Here is a 24260-nt window from a genome sequence, read left to right as displayed (position 1 = left end):
GCTGCACGAATGCCGGCTAGAGCTGCCACTTGTGATGTTCCGAAAACCCGCCCCCTGTCGCCCCAAAAATGATTGTTCCGCCCGTGGGGATTGTTTATGGACTGGTCGGCCTAAGCCGGCGAGTCACATTCCAGTTTCGCCTTCCATTTCTTTAGATTCTGTTTCGTTTTTCAATTGAAATATTTTATCTAGTTACACGCACAAACTGATTCATAATGCATTAGCGCATCTTCATTAAAAATGCAGTAGGAGCGAGCAGAGAAGTAGCTTATCATGTTCCAAACACGGGGTTTATTCACACCAGGCAGATATGCTATGAGTACAGGCAATCTGGGACATGCGCACGGAGCTACACATGCATCCGGACCAATTTTTTCATCCATACTAGAAATATGTGCTATGACGTGAGCCAGTGTCTGCCCAAGACACCAATGTTCACTTCGCTGTGTGGATAGAACAGGTATGGATCACCAATGTCCCCTGACGCAATACCTGGGTGCGTACCTAGGTAAGCAATCGACCGGTTCCCCTGTGGAGTATGACTGTGGGGTGAGTGCCGTCTCTTGAGATTACAGCCGTTAGGAGCCGCTCGGCTTTGGTATAAGATCGATTAAAGGCCTCCACACTGAAATGCTGGCCACTTTTTCAAACAAGCAGCTGTAGTTGTTCAACAAGTTCAAACACCCGACACTAGTTGCGTGTCGCCACCAAGGTGGATGATCCGCGTGATGAGATTCATATTTGTGACTTTCTTTTGCACGTGGTTGTGAAACCGATACTAATTGCCAGACGTGACCAAGGCAGCGATGCCTGACAGCTAACCAACCACTAACAATGTGTGGAGAGATGTGGGGGAAAATGCTGTATAATTGTACCGACATCCATGATAATGACGCATGAAAGTCAAAAGTACGAGAATCTGGAATGGTTTGCCGTGCACCTCGGGGTGCAGAATGTCTGCCATCTATTTCGCGAATTGAAGGAGCTTAACAAGTTTTGGATTTGATTTGTTGATTGATTTATTTATTTCTTAATTGAGTTATCGATGTGGAGGCCTGGTTGAAAAGGCTTATTGTAAGGTATGGTCCGATCAGATAAAGATGTGACGCGGATTTGAAGACCCAGTTGGCTATTTAGTACCTAGCACCTGTGCCATATAACCTCAGCAACTGAGTGCGTCGTAAAACCCCAAGACGACAGAGCCCAAGACAGTCGTGATGCCTAATAGGAACGATTAAGGCGCTGAGCTTGACAAACGCATTTGATGCTGCAAGAGCAAGACGCATAAGGATTTTCATTTGAGCTTTAGCTCAATATGTTTACCTAGAATACACCTGTTTTAAGATGTTATTACCAGCTCAGACATGCTGTTTTCACGAACTGCCTACCCTTTGGGTTTTGTTGTTCTGCCTGACTGCTGCGTCTGATTGTCCTTCGTCAGCCACTGTATCTGCATGTTTGTAGTAGAAGTCAAAAGTCATTGATGATTCGTATATGGTTAAGCTCTGAAGAGCACGTGATGCTTTGTCATTACTATTGGTTAGTTGTAAAACTACACTGGTTTATCAGCCACTTCACGCATTGTATGTCACCCTACTACCAAGTTATTTGCTCGTAGGATTGGCCTTTAGTGCCACAATTCAATAAAATAATTAATTTTGTAATAATTATGTTAAAGTTATGTTCTAAAAGCCCTCAAGCCCGTCGTATTGCGGTCTGCGTGGTTATTTCTGCACGCTTCGCGGGCCTGCGTGCTCAAAAGTGGCAACTCTAATGGCGACCGTGACGCGCGTCCAAATGCCTGGCCCGGCCGCCGGTGGAACGGCGATCTGACCGCGAAGCGATGCTCCCCTGAACGCCGGGACGTGACGGCGGCCGGTCACGGGTGGACGTCATCAGCCGTGGCGTCACACTGCCGGGTGTCTTATGACGGGCGTGATGTCATGAGGCGGCTGCGGTCGCTCCTCCTGCCGAGGTCAGATCGTGTAGGTGGCGTCGCTTCTCATGGGTGCGATGTCGTCATCCTGGCAGACATCGCGATTGGGATTTCACAGGACGACCGCGGAGAAATGCCGGCTGATGACGCTGCCTTACTCCAGATTTTTCAACTTCCAGTGGTAATTCATTCGAAAAACGTCACGAATTGGGACCCCCTTGGCTTTCTTCAATCCATTCACGTGACAAAATTGGCCAAAAACTTGGTATAGATGAGACGTGCCTTGCGCTTCGGGTTCTCCGGCATTATGTGTTCTGAGTTCTTCTTCTGACGGGTTATCAACCTTCATTATACCGCGAGACACTGCTAAACGACTTTATCAAGGAGGCACCAGTTAGCCAATGCGCGATTTTTCATGTTGTGTTTACGATCACTGATCATCACACTTGAAACTTTAGTGAGGACAATATAGCGAATATTTGTTTGATGACGTTGCTTAACTAGTTACTTCCAGGCATGCTAAAAATTGAATACTGTCAGCCTAAGAACTGACTCATTCTAGCTTAGAAGCAGCATTTGGCTCTACTAAACATACTAAATCATCACCATGCCTCTCACTTGCACCCAGAATGCTGCAATATACTACACACACACAATCAGGTTAGGAACGTCGCACGTCAACGCACATCATTACACTATACAACAAAACTCGATTCCTGCTTGTGCTTGCGACTGCTGACGAAAAAAGGCCACTCAGATTGACCATTACGTGTCCACGTTTCTCATCGAAAGACTGGGCCTCTTCTGGCAGATTTCTGTTCATCTTAACCTTCACTTCCACTTATTATTGGACACGATATAATATATATATATATATATATATATATATCGTGTACATGTCTTTTCGGGACATAGCACAGAACTAATGCTCAACAAGCCGCTTCTTTTGTCGACATTGCGTGACCGCATCTCGACGTCTTTCTTAAACTGTTACAGCTTAATACGAGTTCGGACTGCTTATGCTGACAGTAATATAAAGGGCAACAAAGATCAACTGAACTCATAGTACCAAAAGCCATGACCTCAGAGAACTTCTTGCTGCTGTGAAGTCGTCAAAGCTCCACAGAGTTGTACGCCTGAAACACCTATAAAACAGTTGTCCTCATTTCCTCGCCACCCCGTCGGGGTAGCCACCTGTGGAGCAGACTATTGTATTTTTCTTGCAGGAGACGGTTTCCTAGATCAAGGCTTTGGTTGATTTGGGGCGGCAGCATTTCTTGAAATGTGTCTGGATTGACAATTCATCACAGTAAGCTGTGCATGCTTGTATTGCCATGAACAAACGACCAACTGTCTTACCAGTACCGTTGTCTCCGCGTCGCGTCTCAGGCCGGGATAGATGCCAGTTGGACAACGGTTTTTGCCTAGCCGGCTGTTCCTCCGTCCGCCGGTCGTCGTCGCCATCTCCCGCTTTTTTCCACACTTGGTAAGCCTGATGAGCCTTCCATTGACCTTGAATGCCTGATGTCAGTGGCTCGATTTTTTACAAATTAAAATGCAGGCCCGTTATGGGTGTGATAGCAGCATTCCTCACTGGAGGCGGACGCCCCCTGGCTTCAGATCGGTGGATTGTTAATATCATCCGCATTGTCATGGATATCGAATCATTGCCCAATAGCTGTTGTTTCTGTTCTGTTGAAGTGTTAATATATCTGAACGCACTCTGCGCATCTAAAAACGCGGCTGCTCCAACTTGGCAATCTACGTATGTTAGTAACCACCCGTGAAATAATGTCCTCCCGACACCCATTACGCCCAGTCAATCGAGCTCGGGTGATGTGTCACAATGGCTGTTATTGCCGGGATATTTAACAAGCAGCTCGTGCGTGGCCAGGTGCGTTTGATTCCGTCGGCTCCAATCTCCACTTGATTGCGGACTGTGGCGCCGCGCCCCGGCCCTCCGGGTCGAAATAGTGGCGAAATTGTCACACGCTGTTTCCTGCGGGTCACGTTTCAACACGCCGATGAACGCAACGGGATGCCCTCCCGGACCCTGGACGCCGGCGCGCCGCGAAATTTGCCCTGTGATGGCTAACGAAGTCCCGGCGGTGGTCGACTGCCTTCCGCGAACCGTGTCGCCAGTTTGTCGTCGTCGGCGCGCCGTGCGTCGCTGTTGTTGCAGTGCCGCACAGTCGGGCGACCTCGCGTTCCTGGCGCATTGGTGGGGCGTGTTGGCCGTGTTGGCCGACGCCCCTCCCGCTCCTTCAGACCTGCCTCGACCTAAGACCTGCCCTCGGCCGGGCGCGGGACGCCGGCCGCCATTTCCGGCACGGCGGAGTCTGGGACAGGGTGATGATCGCAGCCGCAGCGGGTTGCGGCGACACACCGGCGGCCCGGTCCGATGACGTTCGGCCGGGGCTTGCACGTGGCTGGCCGGGCCGAGCGGTGGCTCCAGTGGTCGGGGTGTTGGGGGCGTGATTTATGGCCCGACCCTGCGACTGCACACGGGCCGCTGACAGCCGATCTGTCTCAGGTGGGCCGCTTTTTCTGTGTACAGCTTTTTAAAACGGGCTCAAAATATCTTCTTCGGCTTATGTTCGGAGAAGCAGCTATCCTTAGACTTGGAATCGCTTTTCGTCTTTTTTCTTTCGTCGTCTCATCTTCATGTATCACAGATGTACCGCTGTTCTGTCATACAGCTTTTTTAAAACGGGCCCAAAATAACCTCTTCGGCTAATGTTCGGAGAAGCAGGCGATCCTTAGACTTTGGCATCGCTTTTTCGGTCTTTTTCGTTCGTTGTCTCATCTTCATGTATCACATGCGTTTTACAGCTGGGGTTGAGGCATGAGAGGTTTTCTTGGCTGTAGCGACTGTTGGGATTGCTACACGTCAGGCTTTTTGTTTGGAGCGCCAAATGCTTGGGCTGCTTTCAACCAGCTACACTTCTTCGTCGTGGCTCGACAACGAACCGGCAACTCCACCTATGCTGTTCGGTCTAATGGCTTCCTTTGCCGGAAGCGGCCAGTGGCAGTTCCACTGTGGGCAAAACAGCTCCCATACATACCATGTGAGCCCCAGTCCGCGGGAATTCTGTCATGAATGACCTTGCGATGTGATGCACGTACCAACCGATTATGGTGCTAGCCGTGATATTAGGCGGTTGATGCTGCGCTGCACACGTTTTGCAAGACCTTTCAAGCATCCCTTGACCACATTTTCACGCTGCGCCAGCGTGCCCGCTTTATTTTTTGACCTTCTATAGCCTCTCCCAGCATTCTCTCGAGTTAAACTGATTGCAGACATTGCTGCCTGCTTACCGTCATATTTTCACATGTAATCCACAGTGGCATCGCATTCGGAATCACTTGGTCGGGTGACGGGGCGGCGCCGCCGCTTTGTAATCGGGTCTGGACACGGCACGCGCGCACGCCCCCGGCGACTGCATTGCCGCACAACAGGCGTGCTGGAATTGGCCGCAGCCGCTGTTTGTTCGGCCGGGAATCCGGGCCCGGCGAGTTCCCTGCTGCGAAGCACCGGGCCGCCGTCGTCGGGGAATGTTACGGTTCGGCCGGAACAGGTCCTTCGAGACTCTGAAATGCGGCCCTTGGTGGCAAAAGCCATCCTCCGGCCACGTTTGCCACCTCCTCATTTGATGGCTCGCCGCTGACGCTTCGCTCATCAAGACCTGAGCTATGAAGCATCGTGCGAGGCGCTTACATGCCGACTGCTGAGCCGCGATGGGCTAGGCGCCGGGACGGAAGAGGGCACCAAATAGCCCCTCGCAGCAAGCACGCTCGCGTCCCTGTATCGTTGCCGCCTCGTCGTCGGTGTTGGGGACCTCTGATCGGGACCCTGCCCTGACGCGACCCGCCCTTCGCCGTTGCAGAGCCTGCGTGCGGCGCCGGCGGCGGACACGCTTGACCCCGCGTGCCTGCTGGATACCATCCACGACCACTTCAGCCAGCTGCACGGCCAGCTGCAGTTGCGCCAGGCGGCGCTGTCGGCCCAGCTGCTCGCCGCCGCCGAGTCCCAGCGCGCCCACGTCCGCCAGCTGGTGAGTCCGCGGCGCACGGCTGCGGAGTCGGCGCCGCGGCCGCGAGTCCATGTTTGGGCTGAGGATTCCGCGACCTGACATGTGGATGTTGGCCACGTCTGGGAACCCAGGAGGACCCTAGGAGGTCTACACCAGGCCTGACCGGTGGCCAGGTATCAATAGGTTCATCAGTGCGTATGGAAGCTCTCGGACGTGGTCTTGTCTTCTTACTAGTTCCGCAGCACCGACAACCTCTGCTGAATCGGATGCGTTGTTATCACACCGCGTTTACGGTGAGCTCAAGGCTGCAGAAAGGCGCTCCGTGGACAAGAGTAGCCAGTGCAGACTTTGACAGTGCATGGCAGTTGACATTCCTTCTCGGAATGCGAAACTGCACACCAGATTAAAGCGGACTGTTTTGCTTTAAGATACGCCGATTTGGGGTGCAGCCTTGGTGTCTTCAATCGCTTGGAGACCTTAGACGTCTTGTGAAGCTGCGCCGTGTCGCCGGTTTGCCGTAGAGTCGGCTAACGTCAGCTGCACCGCGCGGCACAGCCCAGTCTAATGTGGCGGCGCATTTGACAGCGGCGCGCCTGTCTTGAATAGCCTTGAGCGCTGGTCGTCCCTGCCGGTGCCGGGGCCTGGCGAGCGGCATTTCTGGTGTGACCGCGCCGGTGTGTCCTGCCTCCCTGCCGCTTTCGGGCGGACGAACCGGCCGGCTCTCACACCGAGATCGGCCCGAGCCCCCGGTTCTCACAGTGGGACAGCCTGGTGCTCTCACACCGAGATCGGCCAGAGCCCCCGGTTCTCACAGTCGAACAGCCGGCGAAACAGCCGGCTGAAGTCCGGACAGAGTCTGTGTCTCGTTTGTTCTGCTGGAACGTGAGGTCGCCGTGGTGTCCGTCGAGTCCGACGGTCATGCCGGACAGGGATGCGGTCGCGGCGGGGTGTCGCTCGTCGACAGGCCGCCGTCGCTTGGGGCCGCCGCCGCGTTGCGAGCGGAACCGCAAGTCCGGAGCTCGCTCCGGGCTCCGGGCTCGCTCGCTGCCAAGGATCACCGGGGATGAGTCGTGGTTCGCCTTGGCGAGGATTTGGCCGCGGCGATCAGCGGCCGCGAGCGCGGCAGGCGTTCGTCACCTCCGGCTCGCAACCAGACGGCCGTCGCAAAGTTCACGGCTGACGCGCGAGCGCGGGGCGTGTTTGTTCCTAAGTTGGCGGGCGTATTACGGTGGTCGCGCCGCCGCCGCCGCAAGCCACCGGATCGTGACGCGGCGTGCATCACGAAATTGGAATGTAAAAGTCACGAAAACGCGCATTGGACGCGGTCACCCCCGAACCTCGGCTGAACCGGTGATTAGCCGGCGGCCCCCGGCGGCGGCGCGTGCTGCGCGGCGTGGACGCACACGCCGCCTGACCCAGATGACCCAGGGTCGCGGGCTCGTTCAGTGCGCCGCGCGGCGAGCGGTGGTCGGCCGGCACCACTGGCAGGACATCGAGGCGGCTCGGCCGAGCTGGGGACAGCACGGGCGGCAGTGGTGGCTCCGCCGGGACCGGCCCTCCCCCCCCCCCCCTCCCCGCGGCCGATCGGGCTGCTGCCCTCGATGGAGATGTGTAGGTGCAGCGTTGCTGCCGAGACGCGGCACCATCGGGCTGCCGCTGGGCCCGCTCGCATCACTTGTTTGAGCGCTGTCGCAAGCTCCGAATACAGATATTGCGCCAGTGAAAACTTTTCATTTCATACTGTATGCGTCCGTGGTATTTCCTTTGCCATTTTGGGAATGTTTGTAATCTTAGACTGTCTCCTTTTACCCCGACACGAAGATTGTGGTTTCAAATAGCGTTGTTTTAACTCCAGAGACTGCCGAACAACGAACGATGGGATGTTTTGTCTCTCGTGTTCAGTTATACCTCTTCAAAAGCATGACCTGAGGTGCTACCTTGTTCCGAAATACACCCATAATGTGGCCTCTTCCGTAGGTCCGATGTGAAAGCTAAAGCTTTGCCGACTTTTTTAGTTTGCGTAGAGCAAATTCCGGGCGAAAAGGGCGTCACGGCAATCAGAGGAAGATATGGTATCTGCCCGTAGCTTTGACCAATTGATTTCGAATGGTCTCTATCTCGGTTATGGGATGAAGAGGGCGGAATTATATTTGTGGAACACTACAACGGGGTCTGACTTGCTGTCATTCCTCTTCGTTCTTCTCTCTTATCTCGTTGCGGTTATTCCTGTGTTTGTCTCGTGTGCTACGTTGTGCGCTGTTCAGGATTGCTGATAATTGTCTCATAACATATTTTCTTCTGTGGGTCATCTTTGATGCAAGGGTCAAAACCAAACAGCTTAGGTGCGCATTTGCCGGAATGCGAATAACGCTGGATTATGGTCGTGCGTTGTCGTTAAATGCGAGTTTGGGTGAGCCATTGTTTAAATGGTAATACTAATCAGCTTACGGTGCTATACGACTTCCTTGCCGCCGCATACAGTAATGTGCGTTACGTTATAGCATGGCATATTTTCTGGCATGAAACATGTATATTTCAAGTTGCACGCGTTTGCTGCATGTGGAAAGAATACACGCACTGATAGATGTTTGCGACGACAGATCTGCACTAACCATTCTGCTTGGAATGACGTGCGCTTGGTTAAATATGCGAATTGTTTTTGTCGCTCTCGAGATGGGCTTATGTGATAGTGCTCACTATTTGTTCCCTTTGTGAGCAATCAAGCTGTCATCTATGAAGTTATCACTCGTTTGCATTTGGTCAAATCGCCCCATGAAAAACTTGCTGTGATGTGCCTTCCTTTACCTTGGAATGAGAAGGGACACCATGCAAATCTCTTAGCATGCGCTGCCCCACTGTGGAAAGAAAAGGCTTTGCTGCAAACGTCATTGACGTGGTCCTTTTTCCCTTCGGACGACGTTTTGAGCTGCTTGTCGCCTGTCCTTTTCCTCTTATGCCGGCAGCGACCGCAATGGTCGCGGCAGACATAAGCCGAGCCGTTATCTGTCAGGCGTTGTGCCTCCGCAGAATCACTCTATCGCTCAGTCCGCTGTTCGTCACCACCATTGCGGCCACCTTCCGAGCTGGCGCGTCGACCGCCTGTGCGTTTGTCGACCTCTTCCAACTTTGCATTTATAAAACGATGGTGCCCGAGCGCCACGGGTCGGACGCGATGTGGCTGACCGATGGCTGACCGCTCCGATGGATGACTGATGGCTGGCCACTCCGATGGCTGACCGACGGCTGACCGATGGCGGACCGTTCCGATGGGTGACCGGTGGCAGGCCGCTTCGATGGCTGATCTACGGCTGACTGTTGCGATGGCTGACCGATGGCTGACCGATGGCTGACTGGTGGAGGACCGCTCGCTGGTCGCTGAGGTGGAGACGGACGCCAAAGGGGTTACCTCGAGCGGTTGGCAGGTGGACTGGTGTCACGTCGGTGATCCGTGGCGGGCTAACATCCTGAGAATCCCTTAACGGAACACGATGGCGGATCTCATGTCCGTGGTTTGTGGCGGCGAGCAGGGCGGCGATCCACGTTCGTGATCCTTGGCGACCAATACAAGGGCTCATGATGATAAGGGCCCATGCCTGAACCTTTGTCCATGCCTGAGCTCCCGGGCGGCTAGCGTGAGGGCTGGTGCACGCCTGAGATCTCTGGCGAGCTGGTGTGAAGGCTGGTACCTGTGCGGATCACCTGACCTGGACGCCGACGCCGGTCGTGACGACCAGCGAGCCTCGGCAGCCGTGTCAGTCCGGGCGCGTGGTGACGGCGGCGGCGGCGGCGGCGACCGGGCCGCGAGAGCTGGCGTGACCGGCCGGCGCCCTGATGTCATCGTCCGGCTATGTATGCCCGGCTCACGGCCGGGTGCGGCTGCACTGGGAGATCGTCGCGTCCGCTCGGGCGTGCACGTGGGATGAAGACGGACGCCGGCACCGGACCGGCTCTCCCGCAGCAGACACCCCGAGCGGGTGTGGAGGGCAGACGCCGTGCACGAGTGGCTGAGGCGCCGGTGTGCAAGGCATGAGCATGTGCACGGAGATGTTATGCTTTCTGCACGTTTTTTCCACTCTCTGGTACGTCACAGATGTTCCTTTGGCGGTGGCGTTTGTGAAGAACTACAGTTACGTTGGCATGTGCAAAATTAGTATTTTCCCCCGCCTGTTGTCATGGTCAGGTCGGAAGAGAGGTTGTCATAGCCGCCCTTCACCTGAAATATCGTCATCAGGCAATTGTCCTATCGATATATGGCGAACATGGTCCGTAAATATACCATCCGTGACAATTAGGCAAGCTTCGCTTCTGCCGTGCTGCGATACAGTGGCTGTCCTCGCGCCAGCTGGTGTTGTGCAACACAGCGGGTGTGTAAGCCAGGCTATGTATGGACGTCTAACGCAGTCAAGGCCATCTTCGCCATAGTCTGTTAAGCTTTCCTCCGATAATCCGTCAAGCTTCTGATTTGTATGTATGCATCTGTGTTCGTAGGCTAATTTGCATTTGCTGAGAACGTCGCGCCGCTATGCGGGGGTCATTCCTACGCGCGTTGAACATACGCCCAATGCTGCGTATTGGGAAAGCCTCGAAGTTCGTGCTGTGAACCCGCATGGCGTGAGCCGTGGATTGGCGCCGGTGTCGAGCCACTTACCTGAACCTCTCCGCCAAAGAAGTTCATTGACCTGGCTGAAAACAGTTGGTATGCTCTGCTGGCCATTCAGTACGCTTGAAAGAGCAGGTGCGTTGAACGAGATGTAAAGCCGGTCTACGCGCTGGATTGTAAATGAAATTACCATCGAATGGTTCCAAGGACATCTTCAATCATGCCTTTGATTTGTGTACTCACAATCATTACGGCAACCTGTTATGCTTGGCAAACGTCCTGACTAAATGCTGCCCGATTTTCGGCACCGCGGTAATGTATGTGTGTCTGGCTTGGTGCTGACATTCTATCACATGCATAACAGACCGGTCCGTGGTGCCCCCTTTTAGACTTCAAATACGCTTCCAATAAGCTCGCGGGAGGCTTTCTCCAAGCACCAACACACGTCAGCACCTTCACTTCACTTCACTGTTGCGTGTTTGTCCACTGAATGACATCGCATACCATCCCAAATGCAGAAGGATGTGCTGTGTACGGGCCGACGGAGAGTGCACGGCGTCTCCAGTCCGTCCGTATACTATTGGGCTGTTCTGAGCGCACGCTGGCGCTTTTAATAGCCACTCAGGCCGCAGCGGCCAATCCATCAAGTCGACGAACAGGCCAACAGCCCCGGGCGGTTCCTGCCCACGGTCATGGCGCGGCTTAGTACCGCTAGTGCCGGTAATGGTGTAATGCATTATTCAGCGCGCGTACTATGTCACTAGGCCAGAACTGAGGGCTCCGTTGTGACTGAGATGATCAGCACCGGACCGCCGCTGTCCGACGGGCGCTCGAACGTGTCCCGCGTCGTGTGGCGTTCTCAGCGGGCAGCCGCCCCTGCCTCCTCCGGGCTCTTCGTCCTCGCTGCGGGGTGGGAGACGCCTCCTCCTACGCGCGCTGCTCAGTCGTGCCCGGCAGCCCCCGCGCTCCCCTCACCGGTCGCCAGACGGCCGGCGGCGACGGCGGCGCGGTCTCGGTCGGTCGGTCAGCCGTGCCCCGAGCTCACCCCTCACCCCTCAGCCCCTCACCCACCGCCGCCGCTGCCGCCGGCGGCCGGGACGGCTCGCGATGCTGCCGATGTCGCAAGACGCGCGGGCGCGGCTTTACGAGCGGCCGACCGTGTCGACATGGCCGGCCGCCGACCCGGGTCGCGCCGGAAGGGTCGCCGCTGGCCGCTGGCCGCTAGCTCCCGCGCCGGCCGCGTGGGCGGCGACGGACCCGCGCCGCGCTGCGTTCTCGCTGGCGCGTGTGTGTCCGCAGGGTCTGGGAGCGGGGCCTGTCGGCGGCTATCTGCCGGCCGTCGCCTCCATCGACTTGAGAGACTGCGGTGTTCATGAACTTCGCAGCTGGATGTCTTGGTTGGAGTGCTTCAATGGCGGATGGCGCAACGCCAAGCAATTGGATACATGTTGCACGTCACGTGCACCACGTCGCTTACAGACGCATTGTTGTTTGTCGCTTGCACCTGATTTCAGCGCGAACGTCGGTTGACATCAAAGGTGGCCCGCTTGGTATTGATGGTCGCCGTCAACACATGGCAGCGGCAGGCCAGATGGCACGTTGCACAAGAGGATGCCGGAACGTTGGCGTCGCGTCACGCTGGACTGGGCCGCTGCCGGCGACGCCATCGCCCCTGATATACCGGACGGGGTGGCAGAATTAGTGTGGTGACAGACTTAAACAGCGCGGGGAGACGCACTAGGGCGCTGGACCAGTCCGCCAGGCCGCTATGCTGGGTGTGGGAGTGGGGTGTTGCAGCTCTGGTGGCCTATGGGGTGTAAGAGTCGGTCGCTGGACTGGCATGCCGAAGCGGCGTGCTCCACTGGAGTGCCGTACTACTGTGCCGTGCTGGCACCCGGCGCTGCACCGTCGGACGGAGCTGGCCTTTCCGCGGGACATTCAGGACCGCCCGGCGCGCGTCAGGTGCCGCCGCCGTACCAGTGTCGACGGCCGGCCCGACGGCGGCGCGCCAGTCATCGCCGCCGAGCGCCGTCGGTGCAGCGGCGCCACCCGCGCTGGTCTGCTCCGGCCGGTTACGTCTCCAACGCGTCGTGTAATCCCATTTATCGCCGCATTCCTGTCGGCGGTCTGAGCGGGAATGTGGGCGGTCAGACGCACGGGCTTGGTAGGCGGCGTGGTTCAAGGCTTCGATGAGCTGATTTTAAGAACTTTTCCGGCGTCGAGATATCGGCGTAGGCGGTTTTTATGGATATGGTTAAGCGGCTTGTGAGAACAGCTTCCGAGGTATGGAATTCCCATACCTTTGTTGCTGGGCTTACAATGATGTCGTCGGACAACGGCGTGCGTATTTATTTTCACGACATCGTGTCTTCGCGAATGCTGCACGGTCGCTGCAAGTGACGCTTGCCAATACATCTTCCGAAGTTATTCGGTTTATCACCGATGGTCGGCATGCGACGTAACGAAGAAAGAACTCGATAAAAACAGCCTCGTTACCGTGCCTCGCCGTCTGCCATCCGTCACGTCAGATTTGGAACATTGCTCCGTGAAGTGAGCGAAATCTTTCGGCCGCTTTCCCGGATAACAGAGTGCTGGCCGGCCGGCGATTCGTCCCCCGGGCAATCCTGTCATCGCGGAGCGCGGCTAAGGCTTCAAATGTTTGTTCGGCAAGGCCCGATGGCTAGATGTTTGGGTGCGGCTGTGCTGCCGACGCAACTGCTCGGCTGGCGACGGGTGGGTGGTGGATGGTGCCCGCCGCGCTCCATCAGGCGGCCCGGGCCCGTTGTGCACCGGACGCGGATGGCCGGGCCCCGCTGCCGAGTCGGCGCAGGGCCCAGCCGATGCTGGACTGCCCCCGGGAAGGTGATGGCGCTGGAGAGCAGCGACGCGACGGCGATGTGGAAGTAGCATCAAATGATGTTTAGGTTTCGGTTAGTCAAAATTATAGCTGAGTTGGAACCCATTGGGTGTGTAAAAATGCTTCCTGGAGGTGTAGTCCAGAGGGCTGCGTTTTTTTGCGAACAAAACACATCAGTTGTCATAACGCCGATATGTTTACCAAAACGCAACATTTATCATTACTTGCTTCGCATTTGCGTCTAGTCCTTGGCAGCTACGAAAGGGCGTGGGTAGTGTTTCGGAACATTTGTCAAATTGGTACTCACACTCACCTGTATGACGATTTTCCCACGCCGGCCCTGAACAAATTTATGTTTGCATGGATAAGGCAGTAATTTTGGCCTTATTCCTCGGAGAAAAACCGGGAAATTGGAGATATAGATGGCTTGATATTTCGGCAGCATGCTTTTATCGAAACAATAGCAGAAGTGAATCATTATGTTTTGTATATACACACACACACACACACACATATATATATATATATATATATATATATATATATATATATATGTATATTATATATATTATATATATATATATATATATCCACTTCTGCTAATGTTTTCACCAAAATATCAGCCTATCTATGTCTCCATTCTCCCGTTTTTTCTCCGAGCAATATGGCCATTACTGCCGTCCTATATATATGAATAATGTTCCTCCCAAATGCGCTGAACAACACGTAAAATTTTGTTTTACATGATCACAGTTTTCTGCGGTTATAGCGTACACTGCGTTAAGATGCGGCTTTCGCGTCGGCAACCGTTGAGGATTCGAACTAGCGGCTTTCAGTCACGTGACTGCGACTGGGTTGCTGCGCCGCTTTCACCACGAAGAAAGAGTGGCCAGATGGTCTGTCCGGTGAAGCTTTGTGATCGACACGGGAAGGGTGGTGCCGATTAGTGTTCGTGTTTGTCAGATGTTGCCGTCCGGCACGTGTGAAGCGTGCGCGTCCGTGTGTTTCCGCCAGGACAGGTGCTGTGTGACGCTCATGCCGGCCCGAGGTCGCCTCGAGGCTGTCTGCGTCACAGTGTGCCAGTGAGCCTGCTCCCGCGGGGTCACCGTTGGCCGAGGTGCTCACCTCCCGCTCCCGCCGCCGCCGCCCGACTGTGTGGTGGGTCCGCTGCTGTATTGCGCCCCGCGCAGCGCTCGGCCCCTGGTTTGCTATCTCCCCGGAGACGGCGCACTCGACGGCGCTGGCGAGGCGTCTCCGTGGCGACGGAGTGGCCTCGTCGCTGACGGCGTAGGTGATGGCGGTCTCCGAACGGGCGGGGCGTCTCCGGGTATCTCAGGGCGTCTCCATGGCGACTCTCGCTGACGGACGCAGTGTGGTGGGAGACTGCCTGTTCGACGGAGAGCCGCCGCCGGCCTCAGCACCGGCACCGACACAACGGGTCGGTCTCTGTGGGCCCCGGTGTCATGCGCGACTCATTGGTAGGACCGACCTGCCGCAGCTTAGGAGACCTCGGAAGTCAGTAGGAGACTGAAGTCGCGGAGCGGCACCGCACACCGGGGACTTTACGAGCAGGGCCGGTAAGGCCGCGGTCCTCCTCTTGAGACGGACACCAGTTAACGGGCCCAAGGCGCGGCACGTCTGTTTGACCGTCATCAATTCCCGCGCGACGCGCGAGGGTGGGGAGGGGAAGGAGTGGATGGGGAGGGGTCCGATGGGTCAGTCGGTGAGGCGGATCGCAGCCCCGAGGCAATGCATACACAATGTGCGCGCGGCGTGCTGGTGGGTGGCGGCCGCGTTAGGATGATGCGTAGCTCGTCACGATAGCGCGGGCTCCGGTCAAGAGCAGCCTGGCGCTGGCTCTGCAGTGTGCCCGCGGCGGTTTGCGGTGTTCTTCAGGCTGCACCATTCGCCTTTCGTGCCGGCGCGGCGAGGTTGCGCTCAGACTACCTGTTGGGGCACTCCACTAGCCTGTCGTGACAGAACCCACTTCACACACGCAGCCTTCAGCAGCCGTCACTTGTCTCACCTTTCGCCGACGGTGTGGTAGCTGCACGTTGTAGCCGCCTGGCGTGTTGTGGTCGTCAGACGCTGGCAGCTGTCGGTGGCCGGCCATCCGCCTTACACCGCCACGTCTAATGATGTATGTGGCCTTGCCACATTACACATTAACATGTTTGCTACAGGAATGGTGCGTACAAAAACGACCCAAGGTTCTCTTGATGAGAAACTTTGCTGCTAAATCACTAGCAGTTATTAACCGATAGTCATATATCATTGGCACACAAGGTACTAATCTCTCTGTGAATGCAACCTCCCTGACCCTAAATTATGTTAGCTAGCCTGGTAGTGGTAACTGTAAATGCCAGCTAACTGGTGGTAACTGTAAATGCTAGCCTGGTACTGGTAACTGTAGATGTTAGCCGGGTAGTGGTGACCAGTTTCACACTAATCTTGTGTGGGAATTGTTTAAATTGAAGAGTGCATGACTGACTATGGCGGTGTAGCAATGCTCGATGGCCCTCCCCGTAGAAAAATACGGGAAAGCATGACCTGAGGTCAGGTAAGTGAACCTGAACAGGTGATTTCGGTAGCGGGAGGGGTACAGAGGAGGGGTACAGTGAGGGGAGGGGTACAGAGACGCATGTATTCCCCTAGGTCCCAAGCGGCCCTGTGGGCCACCAGACCGCCGATGAATCGCCCGAATGGAAGCGAATTGAGGGCCCGAAGGCCCGAAGTACTAGCCGGAGGTCGTAGTAGGGGTCCCAGCCCCGCGGTACGAGCTCTCGAAGGCCTGTCAGAGCACCTTTTTGGCACTGTTGGGAGCCCTGAGTAGATGAGAAACTCCATGTCGGTCAGCCCCCTCCAGTACCGAACGGTCGGCCCTGTGTTGGTCTAGGGCCAAGGGCCCAATTCCCAGGGAGGAGCGAGGTCAAGGCCCGCAATTTACATTGATCGGGCCCATGTCTCGGCCAGCGAGGCCCACACATTGTCACACAGTCCCACGGTACCTAGGAGGAAGTCCTGTGTTGAAAAGAGGTGGGGGAGGGGGGCAGGGGCAATGTTCGAGGGGGCCGATGGGCCCTTCGCGGCCGACGATCAAGGGCCCGATTGGAAAGCCGAAAGGCCCGATTTGCTGGCTGTGGGTCGTATTAAGAACTCCTACCTGTTGGGCCGTGACCTCAGTTAGAGGGCCTCTTACAACTATAGGGGACTCCTGGGATGATGCGGATCCCTATTTCCGGCGGAACCGAACAGTCGGCTCCGTACCGGCCTGAACCCCGGGGGGGGGGGGGGAGGGGGCAACGGTGTAGTTTCCTATTCAGTTGGGAGACTGATGCCCCCCAACTTTAAAAAGAGTGGGCCAGAATCAAGGGAAAACCCGCTTGTTTCCAAATTTAACTGTAGGTTTCATAATGTTCTACGATTCCTCCCCTCCGCCAGCTCGCTTTGCGAAACTACGCTCTGGGGTTCCATCTCCTATTCTTCCCAAGCAGAGACGAGGCCGGGGCGTCCCATTTGCATTGGCAATGACCGTGCACCAATGAGGAGCCCTGTGCCTGTCATGGGCCCACAGTGTCTAACAAGGGGCCCGAGTCGGCACGGGGGGGGGGGGGGCATTTGCTGAAAACGGACAGGGGCTTAACCCCAAATGTCAATGGTCTCTGGATTTTTTTCAGGGCCCTCTGGAAATGAAAAGCGATATGAGAGCCTAGGATAAGACCATAATGAGGCAATGCAAAGGCCCTGTGTCAATCAGGGCCTCCATACGGCACGGCGGCCCTCCATCCCATTTCAGCCAATGGCCCGTTAAGTCGAACCGGATTTTCTGTGCCAATTATGGGACCTCCTGCGGTGATAATGGGTCCTCCTGGCGTCACCGATAGCTCCTGCATCTGTTTGGGGCTAACTGGCAGGTTCAGAGGTCCTCCCGTGTCAGGAGGAGGACCACTGTATGATATACATCTCTAAAGGATCCCGGATATGTCAGGGCACCCCGCCCTATTTTGCCAGAACGGCAGCCGGAAAGCATCCTGCACTGGGACGAAATTACACTTCAGGCCCTGGTCGGGAACGATAATGTGCCCCCCTGGCGTGCTCTTAAAGGGGGCCCCTTTGCCCGGAACAAATTTAGGGGTCTCATTAGTGTCAGTAGAATGTGTGCAACTGAGTTAAAAAAATATACAAGGCCATTCCATGTTTGCATGAAAACGCTCATCGAGAATACAAAGTGGGCTTGGAAAGCGAGTTCCATACATCTGTGCGCTATCAATCCTAAGAGCAAGAGCAGCTATGGCCGGGGTTACAGTTCTCGTAAAATCAAACGGCATCGGTTGCTGCAGAAAACACCCGGCGCCTGGCGCCAAGCGCCTGTGAACGACCCCGTGAAATGAGTTTCCAAAAGTCTTTGGAAACCGATTCATACCGTTCAAAGGCTGTAATGGGACGTTTATTTCTGTCTGCTTTTGAGGTTTTCAGATCAACATTTACAGCAACACGAAAAATAGAGATTTTATCTTAACGCGTCCAGTTACATCAACAGATCCCAGGGCCAGTTCGCTACTCTGCACATTCTAACCTGTTCATATCAAGTTAAAGTCGCACAGGCGCAATATACGCCAGGGCGACTCCTGAACGTACGAATTGATGTCCTAAAGTGTTCAAAGGTACTTCTTTGTGATGCTCATCATTTTCGTCTGCCCCCTGGCCGCCGCTTTGTGCTAGCCGCAAGGCCGACGCCGCGGCCTACGGAGACTGCAACGCCAGTTGCGGAGTTTTTGTTTTAGGACATGCGAGCGCATATGTTCGAAACGATGTTACATCTTTGTATTCTCCAATCGATTCTGACTGACGGTTGAGCATTCCCATGATAAGCACGAAATGGTTTAGCCATTTTAAGGGTTAAGAGTCAGCCATGTTGATGTACATTTTGTACCCCATTTCGATATGCACTCAACGCTCACGGATTCCTCACTGTCCCAGTAGAACCTGGAAAAATATGGCAAACCCACTGAGTTATATCGGTTTAGAAAGGGTTTACTTAATCATTGTAAAACGAATAACGGCGGCGGTTTATTCCACGCAGTTATGTAACTTCCGCTCGCTTCGGTTCGTTGACTTCAAAATATTAACGATTGCGAAAAAAACGCCGATGGCCCATTGCTTGATCCACATTTTTGCGTGTTGAGCATTTGTAGTTGAGCTTAATCATGATTACGAACGAAATTCCGATGACACAGTGTCATCATTAAGTTTCACGTTTTTGTGTGGCGGGAATTTGTAGCTGCAGTGAACGGGTCAATGAAAGACATTTCTTAGTTTCATTAGTGAGGGGTGTGTAGTAAACCGCCAGAGTGCGGAAAATGCTGGTAAGCTCTCCGCTACAATGGCCATTTCACAACTGTCAGTGGGCTTAAACTCTGTGCGCTGAACTCGGCTGCGGCGGCCTGGACCTGGGCAGCCTGCGGTCTGTGACTCCATCGCTGAGTTTTATCAATGCATGCCTCTGCCGGCGTTACCCGGCGGTAGCGGCTGAGGTATCGCTCCCAGGCATGCCTCTGCCGGCGTTACCCGGCGGTAGCGACTGAGGTATCGCTCCCAGCATGCCTCTGCCAGTGTTAGCCGGCGGTAGCGGCCGAGGTATCGCTCCCAGCATGCCTCTGCCGGTGTTACCCGGCGGTAACGGCTGGGGTATCGCTCCCAGCATTCCTCTGCCGGTGTTACCCGGCGGTAACGGCTTGGGTATCGCTCCCAGAGCTCTGTCACTGTGGAGTACAGGCCGGTCCCGGCGCCCGACTTGGGCTCCAGGAACTGCGGGGTTGTGCAGGCATTAGGCACCGGAGCGGCAGTGCTGTCGGCGGAAGCGGTTCTCCATTTCGCAGGCTGGGGCGTATTTACTTGCTGAATACATGAGCTGCTTGTCATTTTTGTAATTCACTATGCATGTGTTTGCATTTGTTCGGCATTCACGAACAAATTCTGTTTTCAGGAATGCAACTGAACTTTCTTGGCATCTGCTTAGTAAGGTCTAGTCCCGACCTTTTGATAGGACGGTTTGATGGGATCAGCGTTCACGCGAAGTGGCGTTTGTTGCTTGAGCCCTGTCCCCGCCATCCGATCGTGAGTACCGGGCTAGCGGCAGAATATTGCTGTAAAATCTTAACTTGCCGCCATGTCCGACACGGTCCATCCCGGTATTGTCACCTGACCTTTTGGCGCAGCCGCTACCTCCGGTTGCAGACCAGGGGCAAATGGCGATTAAGGTCGGGGGCAAATGGCGGGCGCATGAAACGACTCGGATTACCTCTCCATGGGTGGGCGAATCGTTAGGCAGGCTGGCTAACTGTTGGGGCTGGGACGGACACTATTGCGCCTGCCTAGGCGCACTCTTCGTCGATGCACTCCTGGCGAGGTCACGCTTGAGCTCGAAGGATCGCCTGGAGTTGCGTCATGATGTGACATCACTGATTCAACGAAGTCAACAGCTTCTCGCGCTAAAAATCTCAGAAACCTCAAACGCCACGAGACACGCTGGCTACGTGTCCGTCAATCACATTACGTGTCCATGCACCTAAATTATTTTCAAAAAAACCGTTGTCCAAGCGCCAATCGGGTTGCTGACGTCAGCGCCCGTGAGCCGGTGACGTGATCGACCGGTGGCGCGCGCCCGCGTGCCCGACCAGTGCCGCCCACGCCAGCGATGATCAGCGGCTGTCTAGCCAGACGCTGCCGGTCGCCGCCGCCGGTCAGCGCCGCCGGTCACCGGTCGGCGCGGCGGGCGGAGCAGCGGGAGCAGCGCCCGCGTACCCGACCAGCGCCGCCCACGTCAGCGATGATCGACGGCTGTCTGGCCAGACGCCGCCGGTCACCGCCGCCGGTCACAGGCCGGCGCGGCGGGCGGAGCACCGGGAGCAGCGCCCGCGGGGACACGCTGCTGGCACGCTGCTGGCGCGCCCGGCGGGGGCCCAGGCGGCCGCGGCAGGCGAGGAGTCTTGCTACTTTTGGGCTTTGGGCTGCAGTAGTGGTCGGCTGCGTGCGGTTTTGTCGATGGAACCTGCAACGTGTTTGGTGTTATGAGTTGATTATCTCGTGTATTCCCTCGAGTGCTATGGGCTGATGGTCTCGTGTGTGCTGTCGATGAGCTTCAAACACTCTACCCTTTATATGCTTGATACGCTGTTGATGCGTTTGCTGTTGACGACGTCGTGTTAGTCAACCAGGGCTGAAACGGTGCACTTCCCAGAATGCGGATACATTTGTTCGTATTTTCACGTTCAGGGCATTGTGTGCTTTTTTAGTTGTGTCTTGTAAAAACCGTTCTCACGCAGTCTCATAAAGTGAGAAGAGGTACAATTTATGTGTAGTAAGTAACTTCCAAGCTTTTTAATTCTGTTGTGATGTAATTCTAAGTAATTCTAAGTAATGTAATTCTAAAACATAATAAGGGATATCTACGTATTTCTAAGCCCATATAATTCGGCGTTTACTGGGACGCACGAAGGAAGGAGTTACTCTGTACTTTAGCAAGTATCCATGGGATTTCTAAACACAGCTGATTTGGTCATTGAGTAAAAATTCACTCAGAAACTGAAAGAAAATACAAAGATGCCCTGCCTGGTCGTAAAATCAACGATGATAATCGTACAGGAGCCGGCGCATGACCATGTAGGAGTGGAGGAACAGAACATTTAGATCGAGAATCAAGCGGCATGGGAAATTGCTGAGCAACGAAGCGATGCCAACATATCAGGGGCGAACGTTGTATGTTGGACTGACATGAATGAAAACTCATTGAAACATGAGCAACATGAAATAACTCCTGAATTGCGACACCTTTATGACACTCAAGCGATATTTCTGGAAATCGCCCGCATCCGAGACTCCCCGATGAAAAAGAAGACATCATTGCCATGGCAACGAGCGCATATATCGCCTTTGAAATCTTGTCAGCCTCGGCCAAAGGCCAAGGGCTTCGGGTTTTCACGATTTCCTTCGAAGGCGCATAGCCAAGGTTATGAAACCAGTGAAGGAAGTGCAGATGGTTGCGCAGAGATTACTTCGGCCGGTCAGCGGTGAGGAATAACTGCTCTTTACAAAATCGAGTGCTGGGAATGGTTCTCGGCGTTGACATATTGTTCGTGACCTTCCCTTAACGTTATGGCATACAATCTTGAAACCCTGCTCGGACAGGCACTGGATCAGCTCGTGTAGTTTCCAAGATGCCTTAAAACTCCGCTGAGGTGCTTACGTTAAGAACCTACTTACACAAATTAGCCTCCCTGCAGCATGCAAATTTGCTTTGTGCCTGATACTTGCGTAAGAAGCGTATTGTTGCGATCATAGTGCAGGCGACCCTGATGAAAGGTGCTTGATTGTCGGCGGTTTGCCCCGCTCTTGACCCAACTTCAGGCCTTCCATGACGCTGACTGCAATGAAAGCTGGATAATCAGGTCATTCTGTGCGGAATGACGTTGATCCTGTCGGATGATCTGACAGCGGCATCATGTGTCAGATCTGACTGGGATGTGATATCTAATCCTTCGTTAGGACGTAGGTAGGGTTTTTCGACCGCCGAGACAGACATGCTTGGCCTCTGGCATCACCTCTCAACGCTTCTGTGCCGGCACGTCCAGAGCCTAGCGTACATACATCATCTCCGTGACCGTTGTGCGGCCCACTCACGGGGCCCGGCGAAAGCAGGGGAGTCTTCGGAAGGTCGACCGTACCGTTTATCGATGTCCGGAGCCCACGGTGGACGCTCCGAGCCGCGCGCCCGCCCGATGAAGTCAACAACAGCGCCCAGACGTGATATCTGTTTTCCATATAGCTGACAGGCGGGCGCACGTGACTTCGTAATCCGCCCGTGTGTGCCGTGTGTCCGCCGCTGGAGCGCGACGCGCACTGTGACGTCGCGTGCGCCGCCGCTCCTGCCGAGCGGGCCATTAATCGTCCCCCTGTCCGCCGCGCGCACTTCTGAGCCAGCGCGTGTCCGCGGACCTCGGCTTGTGGGACGCGGCCGCGCTGCCCTTTGGCGACGGTCTGTCGGGACGCGATCTCGGGGAAGAGCTTCTCAAGGCCTGCTGACGCTGAACCACGCGGCAGCGCGCCGAAGGCAGGCCGGCGCCGGGTCACCATTGGAGGTGGCGCGTGCTGGCGCCGGCGGCCTGCGACCTCACCGGAGCGGCGCCGGCTTCCGGCGGGGCGCCGTCGTCGGACCCTCGCGGCGTCGCTGCGGACTTTGTCGAGCCGCAGGCCCCGCGGCGGGCGGGCGGCGGCGGCGGCGCGTGGCCTGCTGTGGCGGTTCGATATCGCGGGGCCGGATGCGGGCGGAGCGGGACCGGTGCAGACTGGTCTGTGTTCCGCCGATGGTCTATGGCACGGCAGGACAGGACACGAGGCACGGGATCGCGGCAGGCACGGTCGGTAGACCCCGCCGACTCATTGGCACTGACATCTGCATGCATTCGCTGAATCTCTCCACATCATAGTGTTATAAGTTGATAGTCAAGTGCGATAATACAGGATAGACAAGCCGACACAAACAGGCTTATCAGGCAAAGAAAAAAAACAGGACGTACACATTCAGTCACGGCAGCCTGCAACGGCTCGCCGGACGTAGCCAACCTCTGCGAGCCGTTATGGTGTTCGGTCAGTACAGTCTTTAAGCGGCTTAGTCCTATGGCGGAGAACTCGGATGGTAGCCTGTTATAGACATCAGGGCCGCTGGAGCACACTAGCGTGCGTTTAGGCGTTTGTTGTCGCTCGTGGTCGCTGAAACTGACCGCGGCAGCGTATGCTGTGTTCGTGATGAGCAGTTTGAACTGGTCTGCAGTGCCCGGTGGCTGGTCAGCTCGCAGAGCACCTCTAACAAGGTGCAATCCGAAAACGGTGGTGCAAAACGGTGGTGCAAACCCATCTGCTACCCATGTAGCCACCTCAAATGTTTCATATCTGCGGATGTGTGGTCGCATCCTCGTTGCCACGAAAGACACGCGCACTCAGGCTAATGAGGTTTTGTATGCGTTTTGTCCGCACTCAGTCATGTGTAGCGCGTACGGATGTGCAGCACGGAATGTTAGAAACCACCAGCGATGAGTTGGGTGAGTTAACGATCGGGCTGAGTTGATGTCAGACGAGAGAACGTCAGACGGTAAGCTATGTTTGGCGTGTGAGGGAGCTTAAAGTATTGCGGTACATTTACCCGTTAACTGGTCATTATGTGAGTCAAACGTTAAGTACCTGTCCAAGGTTTTGCTCTCAGAAAGGACTGAGTCACCAGATATGACATGGACGTTCGGGAATCGTTGAAACATTCTCGAGAGCCAAACACAATCGGTCCTGTTTTTGCCGCGGTCATTTTCATGCTATCTGAAAACGATGGCATTGCTAGCCAAGACCGTCTCCAGCTGAACTTAATGGCGGTCACGTCTTCATAATAAAGTGGCAAGCCATTTGAGAGGATGAAAAAACAGCAGCGGCCTTACAGACATGCCCTGATAAACTCCGACACTGTTGGGAGGCGCGGAGGAGCCGGCGCGCTCCGACCGCTGCGGGCGATCACGAGCTGGCCGGACCCGCCGCTGCCGTCGGCCGCTGCCGTCGGCTATCCGCGGGGATCTCGGTGAAGCTCTCCGTGAGGATCCGGCTTGCCGGCGTCCAGTGGCTCAGCTCTTGTCGTCGCCGCACAGTGCTTGTGGCGTCTTCGGTACCGCTGCCTCGTCGCAGTCGTGCGCCTTCATGGACTCGTCCCCTCCGGTCAGGCCATCGCTACATGACTGTGCCCCCACCGTGGCACCCTGGCGTTTGTTGGCTGGCTCGCCACTCGCCATTTTACAT

The 24260-nt window shown here is 55.4% G+C and overlaps 1 protein-coding gene across 1 annotated transcript in view; it reads left to right on the top strand.

The window, feature by feature from the left end:
* The window catches only part of LOC119102901 (uncharacterized), a 150188-nt gene that overhangs the window by 116264 nt on the left and 9664 nt on the right, over window positions 1-24260 (top strand). Inside the window, exon 9 of the mRNA XM_037226350.1 lies at window positions 5824-5918. Coding sequence (XP_037082245.1) covers window positions 5824-5918 — 95 coding nt within the window. The remainder of the gene's footprint in view (window positions 1-5823; window positions 5919-24260) is intronic.

This window comes from Pollicipes pollicipes, unplaced genomic scaffold (assembly GCF_011947565.3).
Source record: "Pollicipes pollicipes isolate AB1234 unplaced genomic scaffold, Ppol_2.1 Scaffold_5724;HRSCAF=6776_pilon_pilon_pilon, whole genome shotgun sequence".
NCBI classification, from domain to species: Eukaryota; Metazoa; Arthropoda; class Thecostraca; order Pollicipedomorpha; family Pollicipedidae; genus Pollicipes; species Pollicipes pollicipes.
Note: the sequence above shows the minus strand (reverse complement) of the source record. Positions and strands in the feature narration are given on the sequence as shown.